The 16,163-nt window shown below is 39.2% G+C and overlaps 1 protein-coding gene across 6 annotated transcripts; it reads right to left on the bottom strand.

The window, feature by feature from the left end:
• Window positions 1-409: 409 nt before the first annotated feature.
• Window positions 410-15,484, bottom strand: lhx6a (LIM homeobox 6a). 6 transcript variants are annotated; one of them, XM_065965927.1, is made up of 9 exons: window positions 14,928-15,480; window positions 13,978-14,049; window positions 13,583-13,765; window positions 11,642-11,763; window positions 3,022-3,242; window positions 2,571-2,671; window positions 2,351-2,446; window positions 1,956-2,161; window positions 410-1,829 (listed from the first exon to the last, which is right to left on the bottom strand). In XM_065965927.1, the coding sequence occupies exons 1-9, from the start codon at window positions 15,003-15,005 to the stop codon at window positions 1,769-1,771; spliced, it is 1,140 nt and encodes a 379-aa protein (XP_065821999.1). In that variant the 5' UTR covers window positions 15,006-15,480; the 3' UTR covers window positions 410-1,768. The 6 variants fall into 6 exon arrangements, 3 of the variants coding, with proteins under 3 accessions (XP_065821999.1, XP_065821998.1, XP_020485563.1); XM_065965926.1 differs by having other exon boundaries at window positions 1,987-2,161; window positions 14,928-15,479; XM_020629907.3 differs by having other exon boundaries at window positions 410-1,873; window positions 1,987-2,161; window positions 14,928-15,475.
• Between the last annotated feature and the right edge of the window lie 679 nt (window positions 15,485-16,163).

Here is a 16,163-nt window from a genome sequence, read left to right as displayed (position 1 = left end):
CCTTATCTCAAAAAAAAAAAAAAAAAAAATTATTTTATCCACAGCAGTGAATCTGTCCTTAGATGCACCTTTCTTGCATTTTGGCTAATACATTTTAAAAAAAGCACTTATAACAGAATGAGAGGATTATGTTGATGCACAACCAGGACCTAATCGTGAACCAAACCTTCTCACGAGAAGCAGTTAAACATCATGCAGGATTTAAAAAAAAGGAAATTCCGTAACTTTGTATCATTTGCAGTTTTATCATTTGAAAAAAACCCTCCAGTTAAACCCAGACTTAACCTAGAGTTAAATAGAAACTTTGTGACAATTTTTCTGTTTGTGTCACTCCTGTTGTTGTTGGAACTTTAGAATTCAAATAATTCTTCCTTTGTATTTCCTCAAAAATGATACATAACCACAAAAATATCACTTTCTATTTTATTGCATTTTAGTACACAAAACATTTAGGATGCACAGTCTATCAAATAAACTTTTTTGTTTTATTTCATTCAAAGTTTCTTTTAACAAAACAAAACCATTTTCAGAGGGGAAAAAGTGCTTTACAGGGATTTACCATCTCAATAAATACATGAACATTGAGGTCTTGTTGGATCCTGCTCTTCACACAATGGCCATGGCACAAAAATACAGATGCACACTCTCGACCCCTCCCAGGACACACACTCACACAAGCACACTGAAACACACACACACATACACACACACATACACACACACATACAAACCCAGTCTGTTTTATATTGTACCAATACACCAACACTCAATAGTCCTCCTCGTGTGTGAGACACTCGTGCACACACGCCGAGGCTGAACAAGCAACTGTAGAAATTATAAATTAGTGATAATACAATTATTTGGAAATATGAAAATATGTAACTTGTAACATTTCAGATTTTATAGGAAACAACAAGTGCGCTTATCTCAAACTTCCCTCTGTTTCTCTGGCGGTTTAAAGAAATGTAGCTGGATTGTAGTTTAAAATGTATTAGCAACTACCTCTAATGTTACAGCCTTGATATAAATGCCCTGGCATTGTGCCTTTCCTTCATTTCAAACCAGATGCCATTTGTAGACATAAAATCAGATTTTCTTACAATAGCAGATTTAAAGTCCAAGTCATTTGTGTTAAATAATAACAATGGAAAAGATAAGGCACACATTATTTTCATTACTTTGCAAAAATCAAATGTTCTGGTTATTTGTCTTGAAAATTTGTATCTGGAATTTTTTGAGACGTGACAATGTCATTCCTAATGAAAATATTTCAACAGTCAACATATTTCTTTTACATGTAGGTTTCCTTCATGGTTGCTTAGAGAGACAAGAGGGCGGAGTCTTACCTCTAATGTGGTCTACTGTGTGCCTGGCACAATAACAGTCCCCTTTCATATTCCCCTCTATGACAGCTGACAGCTATCAGTCCTTTAAAACTCCTTCCACCTTTAAGTTGGAGGATGTGCGGTGGAGTGGAGGATGCTGTACATCATGTGTAGCAAAACAGGTCCTCAAGGTGGTGTAAAATTCAGTCAGTGAGTTTCTGCTTATGAAAGCTCCTTTCTCGTTTTTGACTTCAGGAGGGATATTCCTGTCCCCAGAGTGACAAAAAAAACAAAACAAGGACGGATAAATCTTGGTTTCTTCCTCTGCCTTCCAATTATTTTTGCGGTTTCCAAATAGTCAGGGCTACCAAAAGATGTTTCTTTTCTCCAAGCTGACTTCTGCGTGACCTCCAGGGCAGGTCCAAGATCCAGAGGTTTGGGGGTCAAAGGGGCCAAAGTGGTGGAACGCTAGCGGCTGAGGGGGAGCTGAGGCAGTGACATGGCCTGGTGAGAGAGACCCTGAGAGGTCAGCACAGAAAAAGGATGACCTGAAGACCACACACAAAAATACAAAAAAAAAAAAAAAAGAATCAGAATAATGAAATATAGACAGATCTGCTTTAAAAATACCTAGGAGTCACTGCACAAAATCCAAACTCACTGTCGATGTAACCATGCAAGGCCACCATGCGCGCCCGCTCAGGGCTGCCGAAGGGGGAGTAATGTAGCTCATCAGGCAGGGACGAGGGGATCCTGGACTGGGGATGACCTTGGGGAGCCCCACCGTGCTGGGGGGTGTGCTTTTTGTGTCTTGCTCTGCAGTTTTGAAACCACACCTATGAAGACGCAATGTAACCAGACATCATGTCGCTTTATCCTTGAAATACATTCATTTTATCTGAAACATTTTCAAAATAATGAAGGGTAGACAAAATTGTGAAAAATATATTCAGTATTTTATTTTGTTATTATCAGCACTCTATTAAGATTAGACTTAGAGGAGATGAGTATTTGTGTGAACTGACCTGTATAACTCTCCTGCTGAGGCCTGTCATGTCGGCTAGCTTCTGTAACGTCTGGGCATCTGGATTGTTGTCCTGGGCAAACTGAGCCTGCATGATCTGCATGTTGAGTCAGATTATTAGCACAAAATCAAGCGCTTCTCAGATCCAATTAAGGCGAGATTGCTGAACATTTACATAATAAGCTGTATTAAAAACATGTTCTTTGTTTTCTGTGTCTGACCTGTAGCTGTTCTGCAGTGAAGGACGTCCGTGCTCTTTTGGCTGGTTTGGGTTGACTGTCTTGTTCTGTCGGAACGGCTCCTTCTAATGTGATACCATTACCTGAAAAACAAAGACAGAAATTAGATCCTGCAATGAAGATTTTGAATTATTTTTCCTCTATTTGAACCCCAAATGTAAGGGTATTGAACTCCTGAAACATGACCAAGTGAGCCTCTAATCATACAGGTATCCACCAGAATCAAAAGGAAACAGAAGGAAACATGGCAAACGTGTTAATTAAAAACAACATTGTAATAAATGACTTAAGACAAAGGCTAATTGTGTCATGACAACTTAATGGAGCTGCAATATAAAAAAAATAAAATCCACAAATTCTGATAACCGCTTAAACAAACATCTGGACATCCACAAAGAGCCATTACATTAAATCTGCCTGATCCAGCACTCACCACTCTCAGCCGCTCGTTTTAGGTTCTCCACCATGGTGTCATAGTGGATCCTACACAGAACCTTCTCCTCCACCAAGCCAAACTCCTCTCCCGTCGACAACTGCCTCTTACAAGAGAAGCAGGCAAAACATGCCAAGTGGTATGCGTTTCCTCTGGCACGCCGCACCCAGTCACTGGCGTATATCTGGCGTCCGCAGCGGGCACACTTAGTACCAAACCTACTGTGAGGGAGAGAAAAAGAGGAGAGAAAAAGAGGGGAGGGAAAAAAGAACAAGGTATTAGTTTATACTGTATAAGCAACACAGTGGAGAAAATACACATTTTATCACAAGGCCATTTCCAGGTAGCGGACACAGAATTTAACAAACGTCCTTTTCTTTTGGAACATCTCAAGAGAGCTGAAGTCAAAATAAATGTTTTTCAATTTGAAGTTTTGGCAGAACTCAAAGGGGTTTAAGGAAGAAACCTTGGAGGAGGATATCGACCCTCAGAAAAAGACTCCTGGCTGCGGCTGCAAGCTGAGCTTTGAATGCAAACAAACCAACACCTGCAATTTCCTGGCTGATGCATGAAGGCCCTGACACATGCACACGCTCACACACAAACACAGGCACAGGGGAACACACATGGAAACCGGGGTGGTTTTACACAAAGTGGAAGACGAAGAAAGACCTGCATGACATCACTCGAGATTGTCGCGCTGTAACTGATAGCAACAGTGAGGTCAGGCTGCATATAAACTTAAACCACCTGACTTACTGTTCTAAATGGGTGAGGGGGTTGAGGGGCACTGGGGGGGGGGACGATGAAAGATAGATGGTCAGAGAGTGGGCGGCCGACATTTGTTTATTAAATAAATTACAACAATTCCTCAAAAAAATGTATGTCTGAAATTCACAAATTTAGATCATTTGTAAATATTGAACAACCATAAGATTCCTATTAACATAAGTGTGCTCCCACTGCTCCACCAGCATCGTGCATGAATTGATTAGTGCTAATGGGCAGTTGGCAGCCTCTGGTATCAGTGTGTGAATGTTGCCTGAGTGGGTGAACGTGACATGTAGTGTAAAAGCCCTTTGAGGAGAATAGAAAAGCGCTATAAAAGTCCAAGTCTATTTACCATTTACACTGTGTGTGGCACTCTCACCCCAACTACAATTTAATATGTTAAAATGGGTCTAAAGTATGACCTTTTTTGTTGTTGTTTCTTTAGGCTGAGTAGCTTCCATTACATCTGGGTGTTGTCATTTTTGCAAATTTAATTCAAACAGTGCATTATGATGCACTCGATGTTACTTTCAGCTGCAGGATTGTGGGATTGAAACATATCGCCATGAAGTCACCAATAATAAGGTTAAAGCTGGTGTTATTCTTTATTGTTGTTAATGTCAAATAGTCTCCTTAAAAAGACAAAAATCATAGAGCAATACTCCCTTCCAATATTCTTTTCCATACCATAACTGTGGTACTCTGACTAAATCAAATTTAATCTGTGAAAAATTGTCATAAAAATATAGTTATGTTAAAAGAGCCTTTTTTAAAAAGCTGGGCACTGTAATTGACTAGAGCAATTTCAGCAGCTGTTTAAAACACATGTTGAGTTGTTGTGAGTGAGGTGTTGAGTGAGAGTACAGCAGCAGGTATAGATCTCACACATAATTGCCAACGGTCATCGTAATAAAAAACAACAGGTCAATCAGTGCAACAGTGTACTGACTGACTCATTGTTTTATATAGTTTTAATATAACAAGAGGGTTCTATTGCAAAAAGGAATATGCTTTTTCAAACCTTGTCTGAACACACATCACTTTGTTATTTTAAGTCTTTTACTAGGATTTTTTTTAAATATGAAAACGTCAAATATCTGCATCCTTATTCTCTAAGTGAGAGAGGTTTAACTGAGCAGCTGACACTAAAACACAACTGAAATAAAATACAAATTTACTTCTTAACACTAGAAACAAAAGTGAATAAGCTCCTCTTTTAAATAGCACATTAGGGGTTTAATGAGCATAAAAGGCTTTAGGTTTGAGAAGGTTATGGTTAGGTTAAGAGCCATTGTTGGGGTCAGCAGCTGCCAGTTCTGGAGTGGGAGGCAGCTTGAGAAAAAGTGCTGCCTCAAGGGTAAAACTGAATAACAGCGGATTGTATGTTCGTTTTTTTTCTTACTCAAATTGGAAGCATTTCCATATTGATGGGATTATTCTGTAAAACAGACAGAGACCTCTAGAGCGTATGTGACTCAACATTTCTGACAGTCGTACGAGCACATGTAGCTACTCACACAAGAAAAGCAGAGCATCACAAACACGAGCCAAATTCAAATAGCAGGCAGTAGTTGAAAGGTATGAAGGAGGCTAGAACTGGTGAGGGCAGGATAAAAAGAGCAGACATGGAGAGAGGAACGAAGTGGCTGAGGGAAATGGCAAAGTAAATAGCGTGGATGGCAGAGAGAGCATGGGGACGGAGAGCACACGGGTTGCCAAGTGAGTGGGTTTGGCAGTGCATCAGTGCTCTCAAGTCCACTCTATCTGGGATGAAAGCATAGTATATCGCTGACATCTCAAAAACTCCTGACTCTTTTCATGTTTATTAGCTTGTTGAGCTGAAGACTCATTTTCCTGTGTACAATATGGAAGAGAATATTTGTTGGGCATCTTTAAATGGCTACCGTGTGAGGATCTGTCTCATTCAGCATCTGCCTTCACATTTAATTCACCATATTCAAACAACCATTTCCCCTGATGTCATGCTCATGGTGGGAGGCTCAAATGTTGTTGCTGTTATATGCTGTTATAATGTTATACTGATTTGCCCCCCAGGCTTTATAAATAAAGGGTAATCACCAATCTTTTCACATCACTTCTTATATTGATCAGTGGTCAGAAAGACTATTAAGTACAAGTAAAAAAACATATATTTGATAACACACTATCTACAGTCAAACATTAACATAAGCCACTTAAAGACACAGAGACAAGAATACTACCATTGGCTAGGCTAACACTGTGCTAACTGAAAATGTTACCGTTTTGTAGCATTAAACAATACGATAAGAAAAGTTTACATTCCTAGCCAACACAAAGATATAAATGGATAGTGAAATTCCACAGGGAAAATTGCCTGACTCAAGAAAAACCCCAACATATTTGATACCTCATTCCCATGAGACAACAGTTTGAGATTTGCTTTTGCTTATGTCTTACGCCTACTACTTAATATACAGCAAACACTGACTTAGTTTATGATAGCTACCAAAATACAGTAAGATAACTGTCAATTTCTAGTCATCTCATAGTCCCAATTTAAGTAATGTTAGCTAGGAGGTGTTGTTTGCTATAACTAGCTGTTTTGAAATGTTAGGTAACAAGTCATCAGATATCCAGTTTCACTTTGCCCAATCTTCCTCCAGTTTTCCACTGTTTATTGTGTTTTACTTGCTGAAAACTTGAAAAGCAATGAAACAATTTCAGTAATTGTCAGATAACCTACATAATAACAATTTACAACTTGATATAAATACAGCAATACAATATTTTACGTTAGCATTTCAGCTTTACTTCCCTTGAGCGAGTTTGTTAATGCAACAATGTCAAAGAATCTACATTTCACCACGCCTGTTATTTATCATTACAAACAAATTACCGTATGTGAGGTTAAAGCATTTGTAGTTACCATTAAATAAAATTAGCTGGCATAGCACTGACAAGTTAAGGTCTCAGAAATATGTTCAACTTAAGCAAAAAAAAAACCTCTTAAAACCCAATAAAGCCATTCCGGAGACAAATCGTCTACTTGACTTACTGTTTAGTATGTACTAAGTATCATTTTAAATTGTTACGAGGAATTCAAGTCTGGTTCTACAGTAAGGAGGAAAATATTGTGGAACATTGTAGCTAATCTAGCATGACAGCTTGTCAGTTTCATGCTCCAAGACAGAACCCAGAAAAGCTGCAAATCATCCCTTTTTTTTTTACCCCCCTCCTGCTCCTCCATCTTCATCCCCTCTTCCCACCCTTCTTATTCCTTGTGTTTTTTGTGTCTCGGTTAGTCCTTTAACAAAAAACCTGCAGTTTATTTTTTAGCGATTCAATCCTTACAGCTTCCATATCACTCACAAGAGGGAAATCATGCACAGCAAAACTCCCCCCCCCCCCCCCGATCTCTCCTATTTGCTTCTGTTGGCTACATTCTTTTGTCTAATCTTTTCTCTATGTATCAGTAATTCACCTGCTGCTTCAAGAAGGTTTTGAGGAGGTACACGTTTTTTGGATTATTGCTGATGTGCTATGAGAATACTTGTAATCTTTATTAGATTTGTCCAACGATATTCCCTGCTTGACTGCGGTTTTAAAACGCAAGGTTCATGTTCGGCCTTTGTGGAAATCTGAGAATGGAAAATTGATCTAAATAATTTAGAGTCAACTTCTTTTCACAGATTTTACAAATCAGGATTTAACTTAAAGCCTACATGACTTTTTTTTTTAATGCACTAACACTTCCATAACTGTGACTTAAATTCTTCTTTACAAATGTCACTCCATTAAACTTCATTAACTCAGCAGTCTTTATTTAAATGTGTAGTATTGTGTGACAGATGTCTTATTAGAATTTCAGTTAATTCAGTTCTTTATAAAAGTCAGATCACTCTTTGTACTGTCTCTTGTCACTGTTGCTATGGATACCTAATCAGCATACCAGAGGTGGGTGGGTGTATGAATAATTACTATTACAATACACACACATTTAGAAAGAGACACACACACACACCTCACCCACAAAGTTCCCTACATACACAGAATCTGGTTACACTGTCAGTATCCCAGGGTGCCTCTGATTAGTTCAGCAATGCAACTTCCTGTGTGGCCTGCAGCTCAAGAACGAGGATGATGTTACTACGGAGAGAGGTGAGGGCTGGGCGGATTGAGGCGAGGGGGGTCAGGGGAAGAAACTGATAAAGACAAGGTTTGGGTATGAATGTGTGTGTATGTGTGTGTGTGTGTGTGTGTGTGTGTGTGTGTGTGTGTGTGTGTGTGTGTGTGTGTGTGTGTCTGTGTGTGTCTGTGTGTGTATGTGTGTATAAGCCCCTGAGGCCTGACATGGGTTTGAGAGGCACAGCATGGGCTCTGTCCTGCGCCCCCCTATCCCGACATACACATATACCCCCCCCCCCCCCCCACCATACTCACTCACACACACATATATGGAGGGCAACCCAGTCTGATTTCCTGCTATTACGCCCCATTAAAGTAGCTGTCAGTCCAAAGCCAGATGAGAGGCTGACACAGATGAGGAAATATCTCCAGAGGTTTGAAACCAGCCCAGAGGATCTGGACTCACAGTGGTGTTTAGCCTTGTTTAAATCTGGCCTAAACCCAAAATACAGTTTATATTTACAGAGGTAACCTTTGTTCAGGCCCCTGCACTGCAGCAAAGCTGCACTGTTACTGCCAGAGCCTCTAAATATTTTTTCTTTACCAGTGTGACGTCCAAGGATATCAAATATTATTATGCAAAGGAGAATTTTTCTCTCATGAGTGTAACCATTTTTAGGAAAAAAATTACAGCCACGGTCAACAGTTTGACCTTCAATATGGCCTGACTATCAAATGTAATTCCTTATCACATTGCTTGTCACTCATCTCTTCACACAGTAAGTACAGTTATCCCACAGCCAGGAGAGAAACTTGAATAAATGCAGTGTTATTGTACAGGCTTTGGACATTCAAAGTTACAAATTCTTTATCTTGTTCAGGTGGCTGAAAGAGTAGCACATGAATGCAGCAGAAACAAGTACTTTACCAATGAAAGAAAATCTGAGGATTGTAATGTGTGATTTAAATCTAACTTTCACATGATTTTAGGCTTAGTTTTTTAGTCACGGCTACTCTGCTTAAATAGTCAGTTTTAGAATGATTTATTTAGCTGTAAGCTGCACCCATTTATTTTCTCCATTATTACAGATGTAGGGAACAGGATTACCTTATTTTTGTGGTGTAACAAATAACTAAGATGTTGGAGCATCATCCCAGGTAACAGGTATAGGCTATATCTCATTGGCTAAGATAATTTTGTTTAAACCAAGGCTAGCTGTAGCTCAAGAGCTATTTTATGACTAGCCTTTCTGTATTCTTGTTTTCACATATTGTTTTGAATAATTGTGAATTTCTGGTTCTTATGGATTTTAATATAATAAAAATTGATGTCAAAGGTCTGATTCAGGCCTTAACTCAATCAGAACTACATATTTTTGTTATTGTTTTTTGGCTTTAGGTGGCAATGGGCTAATTCACAAATGTTAGAAGTACAATGCAGCCATTAAAGCCTCAAGAGTTTGAGTTTGAAGCTGTTCCACTTCAAGTTTATTTTAATCGATTTGAGCTACGGTTCACAGACACTGAACCCCTCTGCACAGAGATTAATATAAAACGGCTGTTTGAATGTGTGTACTCTGTCTTTACTGTATGCTAATCATTTTCATCCCTATCCTAATGTTAACACTTGTATTGCGTTGTATTGCTTTGCATTCACAACTACTCTATTTCACATAATTACAATGCAGGATTTCACTGATGAGTGTATTATCTGTAACAGCTTCATCGCTGCCACTCATGACCATTTGTCTAACACTCGGACATATTTTGAATCCTCTTTGCATATTCAATAGCGGCTCACAGTCCTGGGAGCAGAGCTGAGGGTGACAGGGGTTAACGGTGAAGAAGCATTTAAATGGGAAGGGTCAGGTAAAATATTATTATGATGTGGCCGGGCAAACACAAATCTCCATTTTGTGAAATGCAAAATGATTGGCAGCTTCTGGACATGCATAAATAAACAGAGATCTCAGTGTATGTTTATCTGTGTTTCACTGTGTGTACGTTCTTTTGAGTTTTAAAAGGAGGCAATGTTTGCAGTGCTTCCTTGCTAATATTGGCATGTAAATCATATTCATGCTTTCATATTTAGCTGTGTGTCTATGTTTAAGTGTGTACATAACTGTTTTAGTGTGTGTTTTAAGTTTGGATAAGAGTCTCATTCAGATCAGAAACATGCTGACCAGGCACTCGGGGAGGTCTAATTGCTGGTCTGGAGGCCTGAGGGTCTGGGGTGGAGGACGACTAATTGCTGGTGATTATAAACCTCAGAGCGGTGGACTGGTCTCAGGTTTCGATCCGATACACACCAAAGCTCCAAGCACTCACACACAAACTGATGTGCAAAACATGGGTCTATACAACATATGCAGCACCTTCAGGCTACGGCACAGAATTTTACTAAATACTGTTGCTGGTGTGAACCCCATTTAACCTCAGATACCACACACACATGCACACAAGCACAAACACACACAGTCAAAAATGAAAGTGAATTAGAATCTATGAGTTAAAATAAATCTTACAACCAAGACTAATTCCTCCTCAGCAGTAGAAAAAAGAAACAGCTACAGTACATTCATTGTAAATTGTTAACCCTGTTCTCTCTTGATAGATAGATAGATAGATAGATGGATAGATAGATAGATAGATAGATGGATAGATAGATAGATAGATAGATAGATAAAGTGTGACTTGTGTTTAATTTATTATAAAACAGATTGCCTGCTTAAATGCCTCACAGTAGTTATAAAGTAGTAGTTATAAAGAACATCACATGATTATTTCTCTTTGCTTTGTTTGAATCTCAGACAATTAAAATCAACTTTGTGATAGGCCTATGTTTTTATTTGACAGCAACCGTTCACTTTGCCACATTTAGAAGATAATAAAGCACAACGACGTCAAGTACAATGAAGTAACATGTATGCTATTATAAATGTGGCAATGCTTCTTTGTTGTGAGTTTTGCACTTCTTGCATTGTTGCCTACATGGACAAACTAAACTATAGGCAACGTCTTGACTGACCTTATAGATTTCTGCATAAGCAGTCTATAGTGTCCCTGTCGTTATAATAAAATCGCCACTGTGTGCTTTCTATTGCGTGGAGAACTGCCTAATGTGTTTGCGTGCGTCTCGTGCTTGTGTGTGCATGTGCGTGTGTTGGGTGTGAGTTACACTCTTATAAGACGGAAAGTGTAGGCCTTTCATTTTGTGGCCAAAAAAAGATCAGGTCAAGGGTCTGGCACGATCAACATATAAACCGGAAAAAGACATATCAATGCGCCTCTTAAAATCCCCGTGAATCCCCGTTAATAAAAAAAACACAGTAGGCAGGGCTATAGTAGAAGTCCACAGTCTTTGCCACCTTCTCAAGATTAACTAAAGAATTTCCTAAACAGCCTACGTTTTCTTTTTGTAGCATGTTTTAAGTTTTGCATAGTCATAACAAAACCTCTTTCAGCCAGACGTACAGGGTGCACTAAAGACTTTGTTACAGACTTTGAGGATTTTTCAAAAGGTCTTTCAAGAGCACATTTAACCCGCATCCATCTCAAAAGAAGAGAGAGAGAGAGAGAGAGAGAGAGAGAGAGAGAGAGAGTTTGTGTATGTGTGCAAGTTTGAAAGAGAGCGAGCGAGTGAGATAGGGAGTAAGAGATGGGGGAGATAGGGAGACGAGGGAGGGTTGTGTGTGCAGAGTGGACGTGGTATTTTGAAAATAGGGTCATAAACTTACCCTACCTGAAATAATCCATTTTACAGAAGATCTCTTTGTTTTTGATGTAGCAGCTGCTGTGCTGACGTAGTGACGTCCTGCAGACGGAACACTCCAGACAGCGCACGTGCCAGATCAGGTTGTTCACCTGCGAAGAGGCGACAGATATGTCATCACACACACTGATGATGTATCACTGCAGCAGGGACTAAAAGCGTGTCTGTGTTGCTCTGATGAGTTTAGATACTGTTTCTCTTTTTTGCAGCTTATCTGCGATGCCCATTTTGGCCTCTGTGAGTTTATATTGGAGTAAATATATTTTTGATTTTTTTGTAAGGCTATAGGCCAACACGTCTACATCTTATTATAGGTTTATAGCCTAGTTTTAGGATCGACGGTTTTATATTGTTGCACACTGATTCGGCTATAGTCCACTGACATCATTCCGTGCTATATTTTTTTGATACATTATAATAAAGCCTATAGACCTAAAACATATCGCTCAGCTGACTTCGAGCCCTTGAACATTGACTCTTCAGCATTGTTTTATCTTTAGTATGCTATTTTACAACAATTAGCAATAACGGAAAACAGAGCATAAATGTCAGTCATTGGAAATAAATGTTCAATATGTTAGAACAACTGATAAAATTATTGAGACAAATTTAAATGTTTACAGAAGCAAATTTTAGTATATAGCATAGGCCTAGCCTGTAGGCTATGCGATTGAAATAAGCCGCATTATTTGTGCTCATGTTTAGGCTACTGTGATATATATTCAACCGAAAATCTAGTCTCAGCTTATTCATAATACACACACACAAGTTGAAGTGGAACTTAAAATATTTCTATTGCTAAATAAACAACTAGTATTTAAGGTGGCTACAGTTGACATAACACACTATAGAGAATAATTCATTTTATGAAAAGGGAACTAGTAGGCTACTACTAGATTGACTTTTTTAAGGTTAATATGGCACAAAGGTGAGATTTTAATTTAACATCAATTTTATGTATTTTTATTATTTATTATCGACAACATTTTAAATGTTGTGTTTTTCAGTCAGTTAAAACGAAATAAAAAGATCGTTCCATATGAATAGAAGTTTTAGATCATATCATCAGAGGTCTTTCAATAGGCTACACACGTCAACAAAAATAAATAGATTTATTTAATTGACAATTCTAAAAATATTCAAATATCTGTTATATTCTGAATACGGTTTTAAAATTATATTGGCCTATTCAAATGAAATAGTCTAACTGTCATAGTATTTCTTGGCCGACAGAAAAAAAATGTTTTCCTTACGTTATCTGTTCCTCCGTCAGATTATCAACTAATGATCTTCACTTCCTGACAAACACACCCATTAGCAATACTAAAGACTGCTGGAAGCACGCGGGCGCACGCGACAAGACGCGTATTTGGCCTACACGGGGGCTTTAAAACTGAGAACCAAAACATCCTGGTTGTGTCTGCGGGCTCCAAAACAGCTCTGCTGCTTTTATTTTGTTATCTCAAATATGACAATTCCGCAAACATTTAGGACTAATTAACTGATTGATTCAGGAACTATAATTAATTCATTATAGGCCTATAATATATTTATATTAATTATAAAATAAGTTAAAGTATACGTGTGTAGCTATTTGTGTAGTCCAACTGTGCTCTATTTGGTAGGTTTATTTATTTATAGGTTAGGTGATATTTCTTCCCCTTTTCGTATTTTTTACTTTGTTGTTTTTTTCATCCTCACATAGAGATTAAATTCAAAGATAATGCCAGGCTTCTTGTGTATGGCTATTCAACAACACAGTAGAACAGTCCCAAACCTAGTAGGTCTCCCAGAGACTAAACATGTCACTAAGATCTTCTCATGAATGTTAAGTTAAAAAAGATGGCCATAAAATTATTATTATTTTTTTTAACAAGCCCACACCCCTCCACAGTTTTCTCTGCCTCTCACCTTCAGCAGGTATCTGTCCAGGATCTCCTGCCCACAGCTGGCGCACACGTTCTTCCCGGTGGAGGGCACCGAGCTGGTGGTGGAGATGGGCGAGCACACGGAGGGGGTGGACGGGGTGCTGGGAGACGAGCGTGTGTCCTCCCGCTCCATGTTGGACCGCTGCGATTCTCCGTCCGAATGAGACTGCAAGAGATCATCGACACAACACAATATTACTGAACACTCTTCAACCCACAGTTTGCACATGACCACTATTTTCAGTATGTTATGTTATTTGTAAAAACGCGTGCATAATTCCCACATATGTAAAGCTCTATCGGCTATTAACATCAGTTCTAACTTGCACTGAAAACTGAAGCTATATTCAAAGCAAAAATAAGCAATAAAGGTCTCACCATTGGCGTGTGTTTCGAGTCCACACTGCAGCGCGAGCCTCCCGGTGTGCCCTGATGCTCCGTACAGATCACCTATAAGACAACGATCAGTGAACGACAGGTCTTCTTCACTTTCCCCGTCTCATCGTCAGCTGAGAAATCCTCGGGACACATTTGCAGACAGCTCTCCAAGGCTACTCCTATTTAAAGTAGGCTAGTCCTGACAATAAACCCCGGTTAAAACTGTTAAAGGGCCCCCGCAACAAAAGGCACATTTTAATGAAGCTATTTCAATTTGGATTGATTTTTCCCTTCCCCTTAACCCATGCCTCTCACAATAATAGTATTTTCTCCGCAATCCAGGACACGAGAGTGGAGGGGGGAAAAACTACCTGTAATTACAAATAGCTCGAAACGCTGCGGATAAGAGGGACCCAGAGTGTCAATTTCAACTGTCAATCAGAAAAAGGCAACGGGTCACCCAAAGAATTGCAAATTTGATTTTTAATGGCTGTAATTAAAATCCAATTCTTCTCAGGCGAATTGGCAGCGCTCGAGAGGGCTCGCGGACCGCAAATCACGCTATTCATAACAGAGTGGCGCGTGCCTCTTCACAGCGGCTGGCGCGTGCAGCTGATCTCAGTACACAAGCGATGATTCTTGTGACATCACAGAGAGACAAAACAAAACTCACACACAACGCTGCGGGCTGCAAATAAAGTGCTCGTGTTTGATACGGAAAATGGATCAAAGGTTTTTTTTTTAAAAGACAAAGGAAAAAATGTTACATTCAAATTGGCTCACGCTTACCCTATAAAAAAAGACCTGTGTAAAAACATTAGCAGTTCAGCATCACCACACACACAAATACATCTGTCTAATTCACACACCAAAGGCTCAGCGAGCCTCAATATGCTACGTCTCCAAATTTAAACTTTTACGCACAGTCGAACTCACAGCCTTTTCTGTACCTGTTTCGTGGGAATTCCTTCGGATAGAATCTTATTTCCCTCTGAAAGAGGGGACAAAACTTCATTTTTCCAGTACATGAACCCCTGCAGTCTCACAGCGTACAGTGTCTCCAAACTCGGTGCGTGGATTCAGGAGAAGACTCGGCGATGGGCGTCTGAACTTGTAGCATCCGTACTATGCGTGCAGGGTTCGGGTAACTGGCTCACAGGGTCGTTTTGAACGCAAAATGCTATTTCTCTGTAAGCGATGTTGTGACTGCCACTAAAAGAAAGTGGATAAGATCTGAATCTTTGCAGAGTGCAGGAGCTGCTTGCTGCTCCAGAGAGCCTTATTTAGAACAGAAAGATTTCTTCCTTTCTCCCGTGTCCCCCCTCTATCCACTTTAGGGAAAGAGTCTGACTACAGGAAATGAATCAGATTGAGGGGTTGGCAGTTTTTACTCCAAGGCTCCGTTGGTGCAGGAGAGAACGCAAAGTCGAAGAGAGCAGAGGAGCGGAGTGACTGTGCAGAGCTTTAGTGAAAGTTTGCGCGGCTCTCTGGCCTGCCTCACAGTTAAAGAAGGGGGAGGGTGAACAGTTTCATATGCGTGAGAAGGGTGGACACACTTTGGAACAGTTATGACAGAAACTCAGTCAAACTCTGCAACTCTGTTCGATATCCCACACATTTATAGCGTCTGCCAGAGGAGAAAATACCAAATGCAAATTATAGTTACTCATATAATTGTCATAGGCTATATTTGCTACTACAAATATACAACTAGACCTGGATCGACTGCAACATAACGGTTAACATGCTCGGCATATAATTAGACATTTTTATATGCAGCGTCTCCATAGGCTGCAGCACATGTAGGTTTATGATGGATATTCTCACACCAAAAACGAACACGATACCATAGGCTTATTTAAAAATAAATGAATAAAATATATAATATAAAATTAAATAAAAATGTTTAAAGCCATCTTCCGGATTCGACCCATTAATCACTTAATATAAAGTTAATTCATTTCACTTTTAACTGCTTTTGTTTTCGTTCTAACAATGGTTATCAAACATGTAAATCAAGGTTAACGACGTAATAAAAATGTCGCTATTGTGATTGGCAGGGCAGAAAAAATTATAAAGACAATAATTCAACAAAATAATTGAAATTCCGATGTATCACTTTTTGTAAACGTCATGGTTGTAGGCTACTCTGATCTAGGCCTATAAATAGGACTTTTATTTTGACA

This window comes from Labrus bergylta, chromosome 17, assembly GCF_963930695.1.
Source record: "Labrus bergylta chromosome 17, fLabBer1.1, whole genome shotgun sequence".
In the NCBI taxonomy this organism is placed as follows: Eukaryota; Metazoa; Chordata; class Actinopteri; order Labriformes; family Labridae; genus Labrus; species Labrus bergylta.
This window is presented reverse-complemented; position numbering and strand designations above follow the sequence as displayed.

Excerpts from the sequence above, each read along its gene's own strand:
- lhx6a (XM_065965926.1), bottom strand. The coding sequence starts at position 15,005 with ATGTACTGGAAAAATGAAGTTTTGTCCCCTCTTTCAGAGGGAAATAAG. Across the intron at positions 2,447-2,570 it reads TCACTGCAGAACAGCTACAG|ATCATGCAGGCTCAGTTTGC; the intron begins GTCAGACACAGA and ends CTCAACATGCAG. Across the intron at positions 2,162-2,350 it reads TCAGCAGGAGAGTTATACAG|GTGTGGTTTCAAAACTGCAG; the intron begins GTCAGTTCACAC and ends GCGTCTTCATAG.